The sequence below is a fragment of the Mobula hypostoma genome, chromosome 1 (genome assembly GCF_963921235.1).
Source record: "Mobula hypostoma chromosome 1, sMobHyp1.1, whole genome shotgun sequence".
NCBI lineage: Eukaryota > Metazoa > Chordata > Chondrichthyes > Myliobatiformes > Myliobatidae > Mobula > Mobula hypostoma.
The window spans coordinates 68,025,065-68,047,081 of NC_086097.1; the positions used below are offsets into that span (position 1 = coordinate 68,025,065).

At 40.0% G+C, this 22,017-nt stretch overlaps 1 protein-coding gene across 4 annotated transcripts in view; it reads right to left on the reverse strand.

Annotated features, from left to right (window-relative positions):
- Positions 1–22,017, reverse strand: part of LOC134347808 (neuronal PAS domain-containing protein 3) — a 1,099,666-nt gene that overhangs the window by 410,197 nt on the left and 667,452 nt on the right. For all 4 annotated transcript variants that reach the window (XM_063050259.1, XM_063050267.1, XM_063050274.1 and 1 more), the window contains one exon: positions 17,794–17,883. In XM_063050259.1, coding sequence (XP_062906329.1) covers positions 17,794–17,883 — 90 coding nt within the window. The remainder of the gene's footprint in view (positions 1–17,793; positions 17,884–22,017) is intronic.

A 22,017-nucleotide genomic window follows, 5' to 3' on the forward strand; every position in this document is an offset into this window, starting at 1 on the left:
TTTATGTCCTTGGCTCGTAGCACTCTCAAGTGCAAAGACTCAAATTGTGCATTCAAAGTCTGGAAGCACATTTTGTCAGCCTTGAAGAGAGAGTTAATATTAAATGTTTCTAGTACTTACTTCATTTATAATAAGCCTGATATCCCCACTGAAGCTGATGGGATCTTGCATCGGATCATAACTGGTGCAGCATCCAAGGGGTATAACCTAGAAAATTGCCAGAAATCTCAGGAAGACTGGCTGCATCCACTGGACTCCATGTGGATGGAACTGAACTAACTTCCCATAAAACTAGGCAAGATCCAGTCCATTGTTCCTAACACAGTTGATAATGTTATGGTCTAGAATCCACTGCCTGAATCCACAGTGCAAGCTGATTCAAGAGCAACTTCCAAGGAGGAATTTGATAGATACATTTGAAAGAGAAAAATAATACAAGAGAAAAAGAAAAAGTGAATGATCAGATGGTTCTTTCAGAGAAGCAGCTTGAGCTGCGATGGACTGAATGACTTCACACTGTGATATGATATTCTACAACAAAATTCTTTCAACACAGGGCAAGTTATTAAAAGAGGATTACATCACATGGCACAGACACCTGCACGATCCATTCATTGCGAGTTCACTTGGATAAGTATATTCAAATAATCAATTTCCATTCTCAAAACACCCAGGATAATCTTGCTCTCAAACCTTTATGTGGACACACATTCACCATAAAATCTGATTCTAACTCTACAGTCATCATATAATGAGATCTGTGGCTATACTACATTCTGCTTTACTCTATATATCCTGTAGTATAATGTGATGTTTCTGTGTCATCAAAATTTCAAATTAAATTCATATGCCTTAACACATAAAAGTTGCTGGTGAACGCAGCAGGCCAGGCAGCATCTCTAGGAAGAGTTGCAGTCGATGTTTCAGGTCGAGACCCTTCGTCAGGACTAACTGAAGGAAGAGTGAGTAAGGGATTTGAAAGTTGGAGGGGGAGGGGGAGATCCAAAATGATAGGAGAAGACAAGGAGGGGGAGGGATAGAGCCGAGAGCTGGACAGGTGATAGGCAAAAGGGATACCAGAGGATCATGGGACAGGAGGTCCAGGAAGAAAGACAAGGGGGGGGGGACCCAGAGGATGGGCAAGGGGTATATTCAGAGGGGCAGAGGGAGAAAAAGGAGAGTGAGAGAAAGAATGTGTGTATAAAAATAAGTAACAGATGGGGTACGAGGGGGAGGTGGGGCATTAGCGGAAGTTAGAGAAGTCGATGTTCATGCCATCAGGTTGGAGGCTACCCAGACGGAATATAAGGTGTTGTTCCTCCAACCTGAGTGTGGCTTCATCTTTACAGTAGAGGAGGCCGTGGATAGACATGTCAGAATGGGAATGGGATGTGGAATTAAAATGTGTGACCACTGGGAGATCCTGCTTTCTCTGGCGGACAGAGCGTAGATGTTCAGCAAAGCGGTTTCCCAGTCTGCATCGGGTCTCGCCAATATATAAAAGGCCACATCGGGAGCACCGGACGCAGTATTTCACCCCAGCCGACTCACAAGTGAAGTGTTGCCTCACCTGGAAGGACTGTTTGGGGCCCTGAATGGTGGTAAGGGAGGAAGTGTAAGGGCATGTGTAGCACTTGTTCCACTTACACGGATAAGCGCCAGGAGGGAGATCAGTGCGGAGGGATGGGGGGGACGAATGAACAAAGGAGTTGCGTAGGGAGCGATCCCCCAAACAGTCCTTCCAGGTGAGGCAACACTTCACCTGTGAGTCGGCTGGGGTGATATACTGTGTCCGGTGCTCCCGATATGGCCTTTTATATATTGGCGAGACCCGACGCAGACTGGGAGACCGCTTTGCTGAACACCCACGCTCTGTCCGCCAGAGAAAGCAGGATCTTCCAGTGGCCACACATTTTAATTCCACATCCCATTCCCATTCTGATATGTGTATCCACGGCCTCCTCTACTGTAAAGATGAAGCCACGCTCAGGTTGGAGGAACAACATATTCCGTCTGGGTAGCCTCCAACCTGATGGAATGAACATCGACTTCTCTAACTTCCGCTAATGCCCCACCTCCCCCTCGTACCCCATCTGTTACTTATTTTTATACACACATTCTTTCTCTCACTCTCCTTTTTCTCCCTCTGTCCCTCTGAATATACCCCTTGCCCATCCTCTGGGTCCCCCCCCACCTTGTCTTTCTTCCCGGACCTCCTGTCCCATGATCCTCTCGTATCCCTTTTGCCTATCACCTGTCCAGCTCTTGGCTCTATCCCTCCCCCTCCTGTCTTCTCCTATCATTTTGGATCTCCCCCTCCCCCTCCAACTTTCAAATCCCTTACTCACTCTTCCTTCAGTTAGTCCTGACGAAGGGTCTCGGCCTGAAACGTCGACTGCACCTCTTCCTAGAGATGCTGCCTGACCTGCTGCGTTCACCAGCAACTTTTATGTGTGTTGCTTGAATTTCCAGCATCTGCAGAATTCCTGTTGTTGTCATATGCCTTAACTGTATTTTTTTCTAGAACATTGTATCAAGGGTTTAAACACTGATGAATGTACTCTTCTATTTCTCATTTATTGGCACTATTTAAATTCAAAACTTCCTTTTAAGCATAAGGAACAACATTGAAGTAGTATGCCATAAATTTCATGCTTTTGTGAGACCTGCCAATTAATTCAAATCTACATCCAATTCAATATTTGAATGTTTGTACTGAGCACCCAACAGATTCTATTTTGAAAACAAAATTTTTACAAATCCCAGGTAATTATACTACAGAAGTTGATCATAGTTGGCTAGAAATTCAGTTGCATAATGTTTGTATCCTCTCTCCAGTATACACATTGCAAATTGATTCTCCCTCCCCTTCAAGAGAGCAGTACAGAAATTACTTCTGCATTGTTTTGCTTTTCTCTGGAAATTTGACTGGTCACTTTCTGGCATCAGTTAGCCTCACGGACCTGATGTGATTTCCAGGACTGCAACACAGGAGATAACGTTAATGACCAAGCAATGAAGCACTGAAATGGAATCTAGACCACATTGCCTGGGGTCGCTGCAGTTCAAACTCCCAGTATAAGGAAGACATTTTGGACCTAGCTGGTCAACTCTGTACTCAGGCTCGCCGCCAGCATGCCACTCCCCAATGTACCAGCCATTCCCTTCCTCAAAGTTCAAAGTAAATTTATTATCAAGTGATATACATACATATACACCCACACACGCTTCTGTGACTCTTGTATAATGGTAGCAATGAATAGAAAGCCTGGCCTCTTGGTGGGGGTCTTTGATGATGATGGGTACTGCTATTTTGTGGCAGAGTTCCGTGTAAATATACTCATTGATGAGGAGGCCTTTATCTGTGATAGATTGGGCTGTATGCACCACTTTCTGTAGTCTTTTATGCTCACTACCCAATCTCCAGCCACATCTATACAATTCCATTAAGTGCAAATCTTTCCTTAATCCATCTTAAGCACTGATTACTGAACTTTCCCAGATCCAACCTAGAGACCAAGTGATATTCAGCCACTGCTGATCCCAAGAACTGTTCCACTCCCCTTTCATATTCCCTCACCCATCATTAAATGCTTATATCTTGTTCCAAATCCTCCCACCCACCTATGCCCTCCCCTATGCCACCCACATCTCTGGCCAAAATACTGGGTTATTAGGGATGGGCTACCAACTTCCTAAGCCCTAGCTCAGGATCAAAATACTACCTTGAAAATCTGTGCTATTAGGCCTTAGGAACAACCGAATTTTCCAACAAAGACTAATCTTCAAGTTACTAATTCCATTCTGCAGCATCTTTTCGGTCTACCCTTTAGAGTACATTAGAATCCTTTGGCAAGCAGATCTATAATGATGGATCAATTTCATTAAAATATGGAATATTTTTGTATTATCTTGGAGGACAAGGATATTGTCTCAAATTTTTAAATTACTACTTTATACAGATGAACATTCCCACTTGTATAAACTGAGAAAAATATAGGACCATGAAATTTGTCTACAAACTAAAAGGGCACTACTTAACGGACCCAGTCTGGTCTGCTGTCATTGTATAGAAGCTCATGGAGATGCTTGAGCACTGAAGTGACAATCACGTTGTTTCACGCATTAATGCACATTAAGCATAAATAATTTCAGGAGTTCTGTGCTGAAACCTACATTATTTAATGAACATTAACTCACATCATGCCTGCTGACCTTAAAGGAGAAAAAGGGCACTGAACTGAACCATTACTGGAAATTGTGGGATACTGATAACAATAATGCCAACACACACACACACACACACACACACACACACACACACACACACACGGCATTTTCTTTATCACTGGTGCTGACCACAAGATCCTGTTGGAAGTAGTCCATATATAGCAGGAAATTTTGCTTGCTTGGAGCCCAAAGAAAACCACCATGAGCTGAAATAAAATAGCAGTAGGAAGTAGTGAGAGAGATAAATGTCCAAGGTGATGCCCAAGAAAATCTGATCTGAGAATATCAAAAAGTTTGATGACCTCAGTAGGACTGGCCAAAGAAAATGGTAACAACAATAACTCACATTTATCAACATCCACATTATTAAATTCATTTATTTACCGCTACTCCAACACAAACACATAACATGCCTTACACACACTTCCAGCTTTTCAACTATGGCAAGCATATTATATATACACCCTGTGGCACATTCACAACATTTCTCCTCACGTATGAGAGGAAGTGTAAAATGTCAATGACAAGCTGATGGGAAATACCATCAGCATCACAACTCAAACACTTAGAAATGCCAGTAATATTGAGTTTAAATAGCACAAAGCTAATGGCCATTGAAAAATTGAGATCAATGCTGATATTCTCAATGTGCCTGATTTGCCTGGCCTATTGCTTCACTAAACTCGTATTACATATTCAAGTACTCAATGAAGCCTCCTGTACTGAAAAGAAAGAAATCAATAGTGTATCACTGCACCTAACTATTGCATTCATCACCTCAGGTGCTTTAGAGGTGCTATATCAGATGAACTGATGGCTCAAAGGACTTGAGCTGTTTATCCCTGCATCTCACTCTTCAGCATGCTGCACTATGCAGATATAACTGAAGTCAATGAACGAAGTGGAGACTGCAATAGGGTCTTCATGATGTGATGACTGAGAAATTACTCCACAGTACAGCTTCAGAGGGGGTTCTGCCTCACCAGAGACACAAGAGACTGTGGACGCTGGAATCCTTTTCTTTCGTTGCTACACCCTCCGTAGTCTGATAATCACGAAGTTACAAGAAATAGAAGGATGAGAAATGAAAAAATGCCTGGCAATGAAAAAGAGAGCCTTTTAAAAATTGTTAGGTATTTCTTATAGTTCTGGGTACATAAAGATAGCTTGTGCCTAAAGTCTGGACTTGGGATGATAACTGGCAAGTCACAATTGTGCATCTCTTGTCCCTGGGAATAAATAATTTCATCAAGTGTAGGTCTCACCATTTCCTTAATGTTAAGTGGGATTACCCTTGCCCACAACAACATCTGGGTATTATTATTGATGAGAAATTTAGCTGGAACAGTCACTTAATTACTGAGGCTATTAGAGCATAAAGGCTGCAAATGCTACACTCTGCAACTCAGCACCTTATCTTGTGAAACCATTCTATTGGAGTGGAATTTGAACAATCTCTTGACTATTATAGTAAGGTGCACTGTGATCTCTGGTTTTTGAGAGAACAGTGGAGAGTGCAACAAATTTTCCCAATTCACCAAGCGAATTCAAACATACTACATCTCAACCATGCCGATATAAGTGGGAAAAGTATATTTGCCATTTCTTTCCCAGTGAGTTTCGTTTTGTTCCCCCTTCACCAGTGCATTCATCCTGTTATCATCATCCTGTTGTATAATATTATCTGTACAAGTTACATTTAATAGGTGAAACCAATTTACCATCACTAATGCAGAACTAACTGCAAAGTGTTCAATTGTGGCAAATTTAGGATTAATGAGCTAGGACCTCTTCAGGATATTTAGTGACAGCAAACATACAGTCAGAAAACTAAATCAGAATTTACAAGAACCAAGATATCATTTCAAATGTTCTGATCAAATTTCCAAAAATCTTGAAAGATCTAAAATGAGATTAAAGTCAGCACAGAAGCCCTTCAATGAGAAACTAATTGTCTTTAACTTGATTATTACTAAATAAAATTCCATGCAGAAGAGACAAAATAAACTTATTTATTTTCCTACATTCCCATCACCTTCATTCCAGACAACTTAGGATCAAAAAGACTGGTATTACAATGGCAGATTTCCAAATGAATTTTTGTGAAAATTTATCAATAAGATCAGAGACCAAAGGTAGGACCAAAGTTGTACTTTCCTGATCTGACTAAAATAACTTAAAAATTGAAGCCTCCATACGTCCTGCAGAATACAATTGATAACAGAAGAAGTACATTAATGCTTTTAAAACATCGGTGCTTCACTTCCCAAGACTATGGAATGCATTTTCAAGTGTTGGACCTGGAAAAATAGCATTGGTAGCAATATGCTCTTTCAAATTTCTATGCCATTGTGGTAAAGAACTTTGTTTTAAAACATGCTTAACCGAATAATAATAAAGCAAGGAGTGAATCTCAGTATTTGATAAAGATATGTCTTATTTTTCTGGTTGTAGGTACATTTCCCAGGGACAATCAAAGCGTTTCTCTTAAGGATATAGGAACTTCTGAGTGGAATTTTATTTCGTAATACTGTATTCTAGCTAGATGCTGCTTTGTACAACATGTCTGTTCTTGAATCTTGGCCTCATTAGTAAAGAAGCTACACATTGGGCAGAGCATAGGTTATATACTTCATTTATCTATAATTAATTCATGTTAAATGCTTTTCCTTTTTTAAAAATCTTAGCTAACAGTTGACAACTTTACACACTCACTGTAGTTAATTGTGACTTTTTCCTGAACCAATTGTTGAAAATAACGTATTTTTGGAGAAATCGAAGTATTTCAATGTAACATTCAGTCTTAACAAAAGATGTTAACGTAATCATGTTTTTTTTCTACAAGAAGCTTCTCTTCAATCTAACTACCATTTATTGAAAACTGTGGGATACATTATTATATGCTAATATGCAACACTAATTTTTGCTCTCAGATTTCAAAGCCAGATTAGAGAGAGCTGTGAAAGTAGGGTTAAGTGTTTAGGATGGACACAAAGGAAAGTATTGTATTTGAATTGTAGCTGACCTATTAACATTTGGAAAGCTACAAACTGCAGATTCTAGTAATCTAAGATTAAAGGGAGACAATTATGCAGGAAGTCCATCGAGCAGGCAGCATCCGGAGAGAGAACACTAGAATATTTTAGTTTTATGACCTTTCATTAAAACTGCTAAAGGATCTGAAACTTTAAAGTTGCTTCTTTCTTCACTGATGCTTCCTTGAACTACTGAGTATTTTCAGCAAATTCTTGGAGTTCTTCATAACCTTCCAGGTAATGTAAAATGTTAATAATTTCATGCAAGCAATATTGATGCCATCAAAGGACTAGGATTTTAGTGGGTGCATGAGAGGTCTGTAGAATACTTGAGGCAATGGAGATTCTATTCTATCATCAGAAGAAAAGAGTAATATAAAACTGGTTTACAAAAGGTTTAGTTTAACTTGACATCTTGGCCAGAGCAGAAACTGTGGTCTCTAGTGCCTGTTCCTGCATCCCGTATGTTCTATGTTCTTTACAAAAATAAATATGACCCCTAACTGGGTTCTTGATTAGCCAGGGCATCAAAGGGTATGGGGAGAAGGCAGGGGAATGGGGATGACTGGAAGAATTGGATCAGCCCACGATTGAATGGTGGAGCAGACTTGATTGGCCGAATGGCCTACTTCTGCTCCTATATCTTATGGTCTTATGGTCTAATGAAAGGAATGACAGCAGACAGAGAGACTGCATTGTGCAGAGAATTGTTCCATAAACTAAATGCACAAATAATTGATTTTAAGGGTGTTGGCTAAGGGATAGATATTGGAGAGGATTCAAAAGAATCTGAAAAGTCATTGCCCCACAAATGTGTGAAGTTAATATTGCTTGTCTTTTACCCAGATCTTGCTAAGTGAGGGCATATTAGTCAGTATAATGATTACAGGAAGAAGGTAGGAATGGGGTTGAGAGGGATAATAAATCAGCCATAATGGAATGGTGGAGCAGACTCTAAGGGTCTAATGGCTTAATTCTACTCCTTTGTCTTACGGTCTAACATTTACAAATTGGAAATGGAGCTAAATACATGGTCATAACTGACAAACGTTCCCAAGTTTTCATAAACCCAAGAAGTACTGCAGATGCTGCATATCTTGAGCAACACACACAAAATACTGGAGGAACACAGCAAGTCATGCAGCATCTGTGGGGGAGAATAGTATAGGATGGGGGGGGGGAAATGGGAAGGAGTACAAGCTGGCAGGAGATAGGTGAGACCAGGTGAGGGAGAAGGTGTGTGGATGGGGAAGGTAAGTTGAAGTTAGAAGCTGGGAGGCAATAGGTGGAACAGATAGAGGGTTGAAGAAGCAGGAATCTGATCTGAGAGGATAGAGAACCATGGCAGAAAGGGAAGGAAGAGGGAAGTGGTGAATCGGTGACGAGAAGAAGAGGGGTGAGAAGGTAACCAGAATAGAAAAGGGAAAAAGAGAGAAGGAGTGAGGAGAGAGAAGTTACCAAAAGTTGGAAAAAAATCCATGTTCCTTAATAATTCCTGTTAGGGCATATTCTAGAGTTATGGAATATAGTAAATATTAATTTCAATAGACAATAGGTGCAGGAGTAGGCCATTCGGCCCTTCAAGCCAGCACCACAATTCACTGTGATCATGGCTGATCATCCACAATCAGTATCCAGTTCCTGCCTTATCCCCATAACCCTTGATTCCGCTATCCTTAAGAGCTCTATCCATCTCTTTCTTGAAAGCATCCAGAGACTTGGCCTCCACAGCCTCCTGGGGCAGAGCATTCCATATATCCACCACTCTCTGGGTGAAAAAGTTTTTCCTCAACTCCGTTCTAATTGGCCTACCCCTAATTCTTAAACTGTGGCCTCTGGTTCTGGACTCACCCATCAGCGGGAACATGCTTCCAGCCTCCAACGTGTCCAATCCCTTAATAATCTTATATGTTTCAATAAGATCCCCTCTCAGCCTTCTAAATTCCAGAGTATACAAGCCCAGTCGCTCCAATCTTTCAACATATGACAGTCCCGTCATCCCGGGAATTAACCTTGTGAACCTATGCTGCACTCCCTCAATAGCAAGAATGTCCTTCCTCAAATTTGGAGACCAAAACTGCACACAGTACTCTAGGTGTGGTCTCACCAGGGCCCTGTACAGCTGCAGAAGGACCTCTTTGCTCTTATACTCAATTCCCCTTGTTATGAAGGCTAGCATGCTATTAGCTTTCTTCACTGCCTGCCGTACTTGCATGCTTGCTTTTAGTGACTGATGCCAACAGCACCCAGTCTTCAAATCTGAACATGGACTGTAGATTGAATTTAAGATGCAGCTTGGAACAATGGTTTTCCTCGAGCTACAGACTGGGGTTAATTGCAAACCAGGAAACACCCATTGACCTGAGAAGTTTGCATATGCATGAATGCAGCTTAGGGACAGTGGTGATTAACATTCATTTTGGGTGTCTGGAGTGTTGATGTGAACATCTAAATGTTTGAGAATTATATGTAATTCAAAAAGGAAGCATTATGAATACATTATAACGATAGAAATTGTCCTGCTGTTACCTTTGATCTTTAGCATATAAAAATGTGATGCAATGTTGGGTCAGTGAGCCTCTCTCCAGAGTGATTCCAAATACTGTCAGTTTGTGTGCGCCGAATAAAGGCTTTTCTCTGACCAGCTGTGTCTCTCTCCAGTGGGTACTGTTGACAGTCACAACAATCCCTGTTGGAGGTGGTGGAAGTTGCAGAGAATGATGTACTAGATCAGAATGCCTATGGGGTGGTAGGTAAGGACAAAGTAAACCCTATCCCTATTTTGACGCTGGGTGGATGGGATGAGGGTAGATGTACAGGAAATGACGATCTTGGAAGGTGTATCCTGGCCCAACATATTGATGCAATTATGAAAAAGGCATGACAGCAGGTACCTTTCACTGGGAGTTTGAGAATTGCTGTGCCATCTGTTACATACCCCGTAACTGGGTTGCCAAACCAGCAGAAATGGACCACTTAGTTGGAGTCTGGATTACTGGAACTAAGAAAGTTTTATTAAAGAAATAAGTAACACAGTACTCTAATAGTAAGGATATAAATGCAACAGGTCAGCAATGATAAAACACACATGTACACAGAACTAGGACAATAGGATCAGTCAAGCTCTATCGCAGTCTAGGGGTAAAATGATCAGTCTCAAGTGACGCAGAGTTCAGTTCAGTTCGCAGTAATCGCTGTTGAGCCGTTGGGGGAGGAGAGAGAGGGGAGAGAGGGGGGAGAGGGGGGAGAGGGGAGAGAGGGGAGAGAGAGAAAGAGAGAGAGAGAGAGAGAGAGAGAGAGAGAGAATGATGATATTCCTCGCAGTTAGCTTTCGGGCGAGCCCTTTGTAATGTCTTCTGAGGTCACCGACTGTGACCCCTCCGTTCCAGATACAACCGTCCTTCTGCGGTGAACCCGGCACCTAGGCAAGGGCAGACACACACACCAGGTTCCCGCCAATCGTACCTTCTCACCCTGTGCGTCTATGGTCAGTCCCGCAATCAGACCTCCAAAAACTCCCACCAACTTGTGGGGGGGGGGCACACCGCACTTCCAGGGTCTTGTTACCTCGTGATCTCGTGGTGTCGTGGTGTGTCATTTTCCTTAGCGAACCTGTTCCTTTTATCCCCCTGCTGGGGTATCGCCTGTCCATCAAACTTCAAACAGTTCAGGTTCAAAGCAACCGGTCTGACAATACTCAGAACTGTGTCTCTTTTCGTTAATCTCTCTCGTCTCTCGTCTCTCATATTAGCATTTTGAATGTTTCCCCATTGTCTCTCTTTTCGGCATCAATCTTCTGATAACTTGGTCTTTTGTCACACATCAAAGACTCTAGCAAATTTCTGCAGATGAAACCATGGAGAGCATTCTGAGAGGCTGGTATTGAGGTGTGAATGCCTAGGATCGCAAAAGGTTGTAAACTCAGCCATCTCTCTATCGTGGGCAATCGCCTCCCCTCCATTGAGGACATCCTCAAAATGTGATACCTCAAGAAGACAGCATCCATCCAGGACATGGCCTCTCCTCATCACAACCATCAATAAGGAACTGAAGGAGCCTGAAGACACAAACTCAATGTTTCAGGAACAGCTTCTCCCACTCTGCCATCACACTTCCAAATGGTCCATGAACCGTGGACACTGCCTCAGTATTCTGCGCTCTTTTTGCACTATTTTTATAGTCATAGTCATAGTCATACTTTATTGATCCCGAGGGAAATTTGGTTTCGTTACAGTTGCACCAACCAAGAATAGGGTATAAATATAGCAATATAAAACCATAAAAAATTAAATAATAATATGTAAATTATGCCAGGAAATAAGTCCAGGACCAGCCTATTGGCTCAGGGTGTATGACCCTCCAAGGGAGGAGTTGTAAAGTTTGATGGCCACAGGCAGGAATGACTTCCTATGACGCTCAGTGTTGTATCTTGGTGGAATGAGTCTCTGGCTGAATGCACTCCTGTGCCCAACCAGTATATTATGTAGTGGATGGGAGACATTGACCAAGATGGCATGCAACTTGGACAGCATCCTCTTTTCAGACACCACCGTCAGAGAGTCCAGTTCCATCCCCACAACATCACTGGTCTTACGAATGAGTTTGTTGATTCTGTTGGTGTCTGCTACCCTTAGCCTGCTGCCCCAGCACACAACAGCAAACATGATAGCACTGGCCACCACAGACTCGTAGAACATCCTCAGCATCGTCTGACAGATGTTAAAGGACCTCAGTCTCCTCAGGAAATAGAGATGGCTCTGACCCTTCTTGTAGACAGCCTCAGTGTTCTTTGACCAGTACAGTTTACTGTCAATTCGTATCCCCAGGTATTTGTAATCCTCCACCATGTCCACACTGACCCCCTGGATGGAAACAGGGGTCACCGGTGCCTTAACCCTCCTCAGGTCTACCACCAGCTCCTTAGTCATTTTCACATTAAGCTGCAGATAATTCTGCTCACACCATGTGACAAAGAATACACATATTCTTATTGTAATTTATAGTAGTTTTATGTATTGTACAGTACTATTGCTGCAAAAGAACAAATCTCATGACATGTCAGTGATGATAAACTGACTCTGACTCTGTGGGTGAGAAAGGGCAACCACATTCTTTGGGGATAAAAGGAGATATCTCAGATGTTCTAGAATGAAAAGTCTCTTCTGGAGAACAACTAAGATCCTAACACTAAGCACATCTTTCTTGACTCTTCACCTCTTTCTCCGCTTTCCATATGGATTGCTCTCTACGTGACTTCCTTGTTGGCACTTTTCCCTGCAAGATGAGAAGTGCTACACCTGCCCCTACACCTCCACCCTCACCACTAGTCAGCACCCAAACAGTCAGTCCAGGCGAGACAACACTTCACCTGCATGCCTGTCGGGGTCACCAATTGTATTCAGTGCTCACATTGCAGTCTTATGTATAGTGGTGAGACCTGATGAGGACGGGGTGTATTGTCTTGTCAGGTATCTTTGTCTTACCCATTTCAATTTGACTTCCCATTCCGACTTTTCTGTCCATGGCCTCATCACTGCAATGATGAGACTAAACTCAGGTTGGAGGAGCAACACCTCGCATTCAATCTGAGTAAGCTCCAACCTAATGGCATGAACATCAATTTCCCCAACTTTCAGTAATGTGTCCCCTCTTCCCTCTTTCTCTCTTTTTCCATTCCTTATTCTGGTTAACATCTCACCCTTTCTATTCTCTTCACCTGTCTATCACCCCCCCCTCTGGTTCCCCTCCTCCTTCCCTTTCTTCTCAGGTCCACTATCCTCTCTTATCAGATTCCTTCTTCTTCAACCTTTTACCAATCTCCTCAGCTTCTAACTTCATCCTCTCTTCCCCAGCCACCCACCTTCCACCTCACATGATCTCACCCATCACCATCCAGCTTGCACTTCTCTGCCTCCTCCCACCTTCTGCCCATTTCCTTCCCGGTCATGATGAAGTATCTCAGCCCAAATGTTGGCCATTTATTCCCCTTCATAGATGCTACCTAACTTGCTGAGTTCTTCACACATCTTTCTCTCTGACTGATTTTTACTAGAGTTGCTTGACACCAAATGATAATCATAGCTCTGGAATTCAGATCTTTGTTTCATAATTGTGGCAAAATAATCAGAATCTCAGCAGAAACCAAAGTTCTTATTAGCTGGTTATCACTGAATAAATTGTGCCTCTAACAGTGGCTATGAAACATTCATTCCCTGTTGATTGGAAGCAGTTTAAGATTGCAGTAATTGGCTAAATGGGATTTGCATTGATAGGTTCACATCAATATTGTAACTGTAGTGGGCCAGCTTGGCTACAGGTGTAACTGGTTGCAGATCACAAGCTTCAGTGCAGCAGCTGGGAATTTGTTGAAGACCAAGTCATCTTTCACAAACATTGTGCATATATATGCAGTTATTCAGGGACACAAGAAAGTCTGCAGATGCTGGCTAGCAACACACACAAACTGCCGGAGGAACTCAGCAGTCCAGGCAGCATCTATGGAAATAAATAAATGGTCGACATCTTGGGCTGAGACCTTTCTACAGGACTGATAAGGAAGGGGGAAGATGCCAGAATAAAAAGGTGGGGGGAGGTGAAGGAGGTTAGCTGGAAGGTGATAGGTGAACCCAGGTGGGAGGGAAAGGTCAAGGACTGGAGAAGGAATTTGATAGGAGAGAAGAGTGGACCATATGAGAAAGGAAAGGAAGAGGGGACCCAGAGGGAAGTGAGAAGAGGTAAAAGGTCAGAATGGAGGGAAAGAAAGGTGGGGGTAATTATTTTACTGCAAGGAGCAATCGATATTCATGACATTGGGTTGGAGGCTACCCAGACCAGAATATAAGGTGTTGTTCTTCTACTCTGAGGGTGGCCGCATCTTGGCACACGAGGAAGCTATAGACTGACATGTCAGAATGGGAATGACATTTGGCCACCGGGAAGTTCTGCTTTTGGCAGATGGAGCGGAGGTGTTCAATGAAGCGGTCCCCCAATTTACAACGGATCTCACAAGTGTAGAGGAGGCCACATCAGGAATGCCTGGAACAATGAACAACACCAGCAGATTCACAGGTAAAGTGTTGCCTCACCTGGAAGGACTGTTTGGGGCACTAAATGGAGGCAAGGGAGGAGGTGTATGGATAGGTGTAGCCTTGCAAGGATATGTGCCAGGAGGGAGATTTGTGGGGAGGGACAATTGAACAAGATAATTGTGGAGGGAGTATATCCTGCGGAAAGCTTGGGGAGGGTGGGGTAAAGATATGTAGGATCCCTTTGGAGATAGGGAGGATGATATGTTGGATGTGGAGGTTCATCGAATGGTAGGTAGGAACAAGAGGAACTCTATCATTGTTAGGGCAGCAGGAAGATGGGTGAGCGTAGATGCTCGGGAAATGGAGGAGATGCAGGTGAGGGCAGCATCAATAGTGGAGGTAGGGGGACCACACTCTTTGAAGAAGGAGGACATGTCTAATGTTCTGGAAAGGAAAGCTGTGTCCCAGGAAAAGATGCAGTGGGGTCAAAGGAATGGAGAAAAGGGAATAGCAGTTTTAACAGGAGATAGGGTGTGAAGAGGTATTGTCAAATTAACCATGAGAATTAGTGGATTTATAAAAAATGTCAGTTGACAGTTTGTTTTCAGAGATAGAGACAGAGAGAAACAAAGAAAGGGGAGGGAGGTATCATAGATGGATCAAGTGAATTTAAGGGCGAGATGGAAGTTGGAGGCAAAGTTGGTGAAATTGACGAAGTCAGCATGGGTGCATGAAGCAGCACCTATGCAGTTGTTAATGTAGCGGAGGAAGAGTTGGGCAGTATTACTGGGGAAGGTCACTCAATTAGTCACTACATGGGATGTACACAAAATCCCGATGAATCCAATTTCTGGGGTTTTCCAACAGAAATTAAATAATATCTGTCTAAATAATTAATATTTTTGTGCAGTTACAACCCTACCAACTTTTCCAATACTAAGAGCATTGTTAACCACGTGACAAATGCAGGCAAATAGAGTAGATCAGGTATGAACCCTGATCAGCTTTAATTTTGTATATTTAATTTGATTACATTTGACTATAGAATCAATATTGGAATCTTTGAAAAGAAACAACATATATTTGCTAAGATACCAGAGATGAATAGATATGTTAATAAGAAAAGTCTGAAAACTAGTTATTCTGAATAGCATTAAAAGCTATCCACCTGTAGTGTAAGCAAATGGTTTAAATTATTTCTGCTGGTTTATGAATCCTTAATAAGGGCACATAATTAATTTTTGTTAGAATGGTGTAGAATATATTTCACACAAATTATTGTTTAAATATATAATATTTGCAGATACTGAATTTGTGATTTTTTTGCATAATACTTTGTAAGCATTCAAAAATAATTGGTAAAGGTAAATGTTAAATAGTATGAAAAAAGGACAATAACTTGAACACTTTAGATATCTTTACTTAAGGACGTAAATACTCATTCATTTTTCTCCCAGGACAAAACAACCTGTCACTATCCAAATGCAAATTGGATCAAATGAGCTCACCAAGATTTACCAAGAAAAAGGTACTTTCATTGGTGCTTCATGAAACATTGACACCTGATCTCCATTTTTGTAAAAAGCAACAAGGAAGGTCCTTGTTTTGAATGACATTACGAAAGGTTGCAGAGGCCTGCAAGTTAAAATCTTAGTAGACTAAGTCAACAACTACACCTTCAGTAAGGCCCAAATAAAAACAAAATATCAGCACTGTACAGTGTTCAATTGACTTGACTAAAGCAGTGTTTTTTATTGATGGCTCACTCTGCTTTGAGTTTTAAAACAATTAGCAGTCTGTCTTTATGGAAACCTTAACAACTTTTATGCCTAAATTGGTTAAGATGTATTCAGCATATATTGCATTATCAACAGATGCATACATTTGCCATACTGTCATACCTGGCTGATCACTAAACAATAAATATACTCCAAAGACTGACACATGGTCCAACAAAAAGACAGCACCTCCACATTATCCAATATTGTACTCGTCCCGGTTCCAGCAAGCTGCCTTGCACAGTTGTATGTGATGAGCAATTCAACAATCCCAACCAAATAAGGTCAGGCTACAAAAAAATGACATAGATACCTCACTGAACTGTTTATATATTCCTTTCAACTCCTTAGGAGTTAAGATTCACTGTCCAACTGCAAATTATTTTATCTAAGACTGATTATGATGGTGTATGTAGATGGATTTGAAATTGTTTTTAATGTGAATACATTCCTCAGTCTGCGTCTTTAATTGAATATTAAATTTATTACTTTAACTATGTTACCCAATATTAAAAAAAAACAATTTTGAAGCTTATCTTAGTGTAAATTTTACAATGAAGCTAAATTATTTTAAATATTAGGTCAGTAGTTATAACCTGTTCTATTCAATGTCTTATTTAATAGATAAAATAATACAAAATTTAATAGTTGAGCTGGCAAATGCTTCTTCTCATGCAGGGTACAAGCATATCAGATAGAAAACATATCAAAGAAAGAAATCCTTCCCTCTGATAACCTACTCTAGTCTTTGCAGATAGAAATCAATATTAATTGAAAAGGAACTGATTATGTGGAAAATCCATTTACGAGTCCCCTCACTGTGAAATTTCTCAAATGTTATTTCAGATATAGTCAGTCTCATCAAACAGTACAATTTCTGCTCTCAACAAAGAAATGTAGATTTTAACTTCAACAATTGCAACCCTTTTCTTTAACTTCCATGAACCATTGTTCACTCAGTTATTCTGAAGGCCACATATTTCACAAACACACAATTATATCAATATTATTTTGCCTAGAAATTCAACTCTGGTCACTAGTGCTAAATCTGCTATAGAAAGTTACATCAGCAATTTGCAATATGCCATAAAAATCTCTTCATTGATTTTAACAAAGCTGCTTTTGAAGCTAGACTACAATCCACTGATTCCACTACAAAAATCATGCATTATTTTGAATAGAGAAGAAATTCTAGATACTTGTAGGCATTTGTCCCTGTATTAGCCTAATGTAGCATGTCAGCTAACATAAGAAATATTCAGAAAAAAATCTAAGATAAAATCAATTAGAATCACTAACCCAGTTTCAACCAAAAAATGTAGCATATGAGTGACAGTAACAAGAAATGGAAGACAAAGCAGTGTAAAGCACATATTTTAGGTTGAGTTCCAATGTACAGTTGATACACAAATTTATAGCCTTTTCACCCAAGGGACTATTTACCAAGATTTCAGTGATACCTTAAAGCAATGTTCTTCCATGGGCACATTAATACTATTCTCAGGCAAATCTCCAAAGATTAGTGTCTGCATTTTTGTAAAGCTGATTATCCTTCAAATTAACACAATTAAGTTCCATTATTTTTATTTTTACAATGCATAAAATGGCCATCCACACATTACACTCCAGGAATTTAGCAGTTGTGGCATAGAACTGATTACAAAGGCACTTTCATGACAAAAATGCCATCAGACATATGACAGGAAAATTATACTTACTTACCTGTGAAAGGCCTAAGTAGATGGAGACAGTTTCAGAGATGTATAAAAACCTTCCTTCTTGGTTTAGTGCAAATATAAATCCATCCAAAGACTGCAAGCAAAACAAACAAAAGATTCAAGTGAGTTTAACACCAGAATACTAGTGAGTCCCTTGTTAAAAAAAGCCATTTAAAAATGTTAATTTAAACAATCTTACAGAGTTAGATTAAAGGGTTATTGGCCAATATTTAATCAATTTCAAAGTATCCAAACAAAAGACATGTTTAAAAAATCAGCAAAAATGAACATAGAGTGTAAATAGGAAAAATGCAATTAAACAAAAATTATAAACATTTCATAAAAAGTAATAATTTTATTTTGAATTTTATTTCAAAATAATTTATTCTCAATTTCATAATTTCTAAACATAAAATCTAAATCTTACAAACATCTAAAAAAAATCACTAAAAAAAAAGTTAAGCAGCTCTTTATAACAACTATATAAAATGGAATACTTCAATATAATATTGGCCAAAATGCTATTCCTACATTCCATAAATATTTAATCTCAAAAGAGTGACATATAATCAATATCATGTTCTACCAGTAACTGAATCCCTGAGACTGAAACAGAAAAATTATTATAGCTCTCACAGATCTTTGTAACCACCTCAAAAAAAAACATCCCAATGCTTGGTATTTCAGAAAAGGAACAATGAAAATGGTCTGGATCATGAGCAGAATAAAGAATTGAATTTTTGAATGGTTCCATCTCTTTTAACACAATCTTGACATTTAATAACCAGAGGAATGGATTTGTTATAACTTCAAATACTATAGGGTCTAGTAAAGTGGCCTGATTAAACTTTTGTTATTTTACAGGAAATATTGAACGCAAAAGAAAAAAAATGGTTGTGTAATAATAATTCATACTAATTTCATTTTATGAAGTTAGCACATGTAATTTGTCTATGCAAATTTAAATTATAAACAATGCTACTAAACATCAAGATTTTGAAAATAATATATTAAAATGATGTATCAAACTCATTCTGGCTCATTAGATTGCGCTAGGAATGTTGTACAAACGTTTCTGACCAGTTAAAAAGTGACAGTTCTCATTTTTTAAAATTTTGCACAGAATGATGTTGAAATTGAATACTGCCATTTTAATTAATAATTGGTGAACACATACTTTTCTTGAATGGAATCTGCTTAGTGATTGTGAAGGAAAGACGAAATTTAAGGGAAACTTTTATGGGTTGTTCTCCATTCTTCAGTATAGGAAGTATTGATACAATTATTAAATGGCAATCAATACCATTTTACTGATTTTTCTTTTGCAGTATTTCAACATTCCTTTCAAAAGTAGTATCAGTAACCAAAAGTAGCACCACATACCCAAAGAAGTTTCAGTACACTGCACAGATCAATGCATCTCAACCAGAAATTATTATGCTCAGATGAATTAGTTGAATTAGAAAATATTTTAAATTACTTATATTGTATTCAATGTTCTGGTCTCATACTACAGGGCAGTACAACCATTAATACTTTATTAATCATAATAAAACAATCTTATTTAATACATATTAACAGCACATTACTATAAGGGGAAAATTAGGTTGAGGATTTTCTTTCAGTGCAAAATTCATGTAATGACTTTGAAGTATATTTTAAGGCTTTATGTCAATTAATACTAATTAGGTGATTTATGAGAAAGCAAAAACAATTGGATAAAAAAAGGCATGGATTAACATTCAATACCGAGGAAATTTTCAACACAGAAGGTCACCCCCTGAACCAAAGGACAAATAGCTTGCATGATACAATGAGGAAATATTAAAGTACCTTCTGTGCTTGTCAGAATTCTCATTAAAGTAATAAAACACAAATAATGTTCATTTAAACAAATACTTACACCATATGTTATATAAACAGAACCTTTGAAATCAAACTTCCCACTCTAATAAATCAAGTTCAAAAAGAATTTTCCATCCAGTAAAGAATGTGAAGTCAAGTAGGGTGGGACGGAATTGGGCAAATACACCATGGTAATGCACCTAGTGGACTATGAAGTAATGCACTGTAAAATAACAATTTCTGAGCACAGACCGCAGAATCTCATGGGCTATGTTCCACAGCAAACCAGCAAGAAATTTAGGGCAGTAAAGCTCGTTGCCTCTATCTAGTTTTCATTCTTCTCAGCTATTTTCCAAATCTCCAAAAAAAAAAGTAGTGCTGAGTCATTTCATTTCCCTTCATTTGAAACCCCATTGTGTCATGAAATTCGGCTCAGGACACAGTATACCACGGTCATTCTGGAGATCTTCGTCAGCCAGTCCTAACCAGGTCCTGCACCAAAAGTATGCTTCCTAGCTACAATTTCTTACTCAATTACACAACTGATTGTCAGGCTTTTCACTGCAGAAATTCTGTGCAATGTTGTAAGATTTCCTACTGGGCTAGTAAAATATATCTCGCCTCCTGAGCAAACTCTTAAGCACTCTCTGACGGTGGTGTCTGAAAAGAGGATGCTGTCGAAGTTGCATGCCATCTTGGTCAATGTCTCCCATCCACTACATAATGTACTGGGTAGGCACAGGAGTACATTCAGCCAGAGACTCATTCCTCCAAGATGCAGCACAGAGCGTCATAGGAAGTCATTCCTGCCTGTGGCCATCAAACTTTACAACTCCTCCCTTGGAGGGTCAGAGACCCTGTGCCCATAGGCTGGTCCTGGACTTATTTCATAATTTACTGGCATAATTTACATATTACTATTTAACTATTTATGGTTCTATTACTATTTATTATTTATGGTGCAACTGTAACAAAAACCAATTTCTCCCTGGGATCAATAAAGTATGACTATGACTATGTACCAAAAAGCCCATATTAAAAAGCTTGGAATATTAAATCAATGCGTCAGAAAAGCATCCTGAATTTTCTTGAAATTTAGTCCTTGTGGTTTCACTCAGCAGTTCATATAAAAAATATCTGTTTCTATGGTGGATACCATACATTAGAGGGAATGGCACCATCTTCTTGGAGTATCCAGGTAGAGACAAATCGAAGTATTCATTCACTTAGATAAAGTCCACCTCAGAATTATCAGTTACCTGACCTGTACATTCATATGCAGCCAACTTGGAAATCCTTAACACGCAGTCACGGAAAAAAGCAGTAGTCACTGATAATCATGTGTTACCACCAGAAATGTCTTTCTAGGCAGGCTGCAAATATCCATCACTATTTGACATGGTAAGCTCAGCCCATGAAAACACTACCTCTGAGACCATAGATGTTGAACTATTTGTAAAGTCTATATTGTGAGCAATTGAAGACTTAGCACATGTGTACTTCCCAGAATATATGATAGCTATGACATTCCTGTTCTTGTTCTGAAACAAATATTGAAGGTGCCTGAACTTCTGTCTGTAAACCTCCAAAGTAAAAAAAAGAATCTGTTTAATGATTCTCTCATATAGTTATTCCGAAGCAAGCTGAGACATCAGTTGCAGTAGGTGAGCTTTTAAGAGAAAGAATAACAAAAATCAAATGTACAATCTTGCTGCTGCTCAAACCTATCCCCATACTCTCCACTTTCCAGAGTGAGTGTGGTTCCAGTCAGGATGAAGCGCCCCCTTTATCCACATTCTGTTCAGCCAGCTGAAGAGTGTGATCCCTCCAAAACAAAGACACAGTTGTTGCATGATGAACCACCTACAAAATACGCTGCAATAACTCGAAGTTTCTTAACCAGTTCCTCACAAACTTACAACTCCAACTACTGGGAAGGACAAAGACAGCAGGATCAGAGGAACACACACAAAATGCTGGAGGAACTCAGCAGGCCAGGCAGCATCTTTGGAAAAGAGTACAGTCAACTTTTCGGGCTGAGACCCTTCAGCAGGACTGGGGAAAAAAAAGATAAGGAGTAGATTTAAAAGATGCGGGGTGTGGAGTGGAGGAGGCCACGGATTGATATATCAGAATGGGAAGTGAAATTAAAATGGGTGGCCACTGGGACATCCTGCTTTTTCTGGCGGATGGAGCACAGGTGCTCGGTGAAGCGGTCTCCCAATCTAAGTTGGGTCTTATCGATAGACAGGAGGCTACACCGGGAGTACTGGACACAGCATATGACCTCAACGGACTCACAGATGAAGTGTCACTTCACCTGGAAAGACTGTTTGGGGCCCTGAATAGCAGTAAGGGAGGAGGTGTAGGGGCAAGTGTAGCA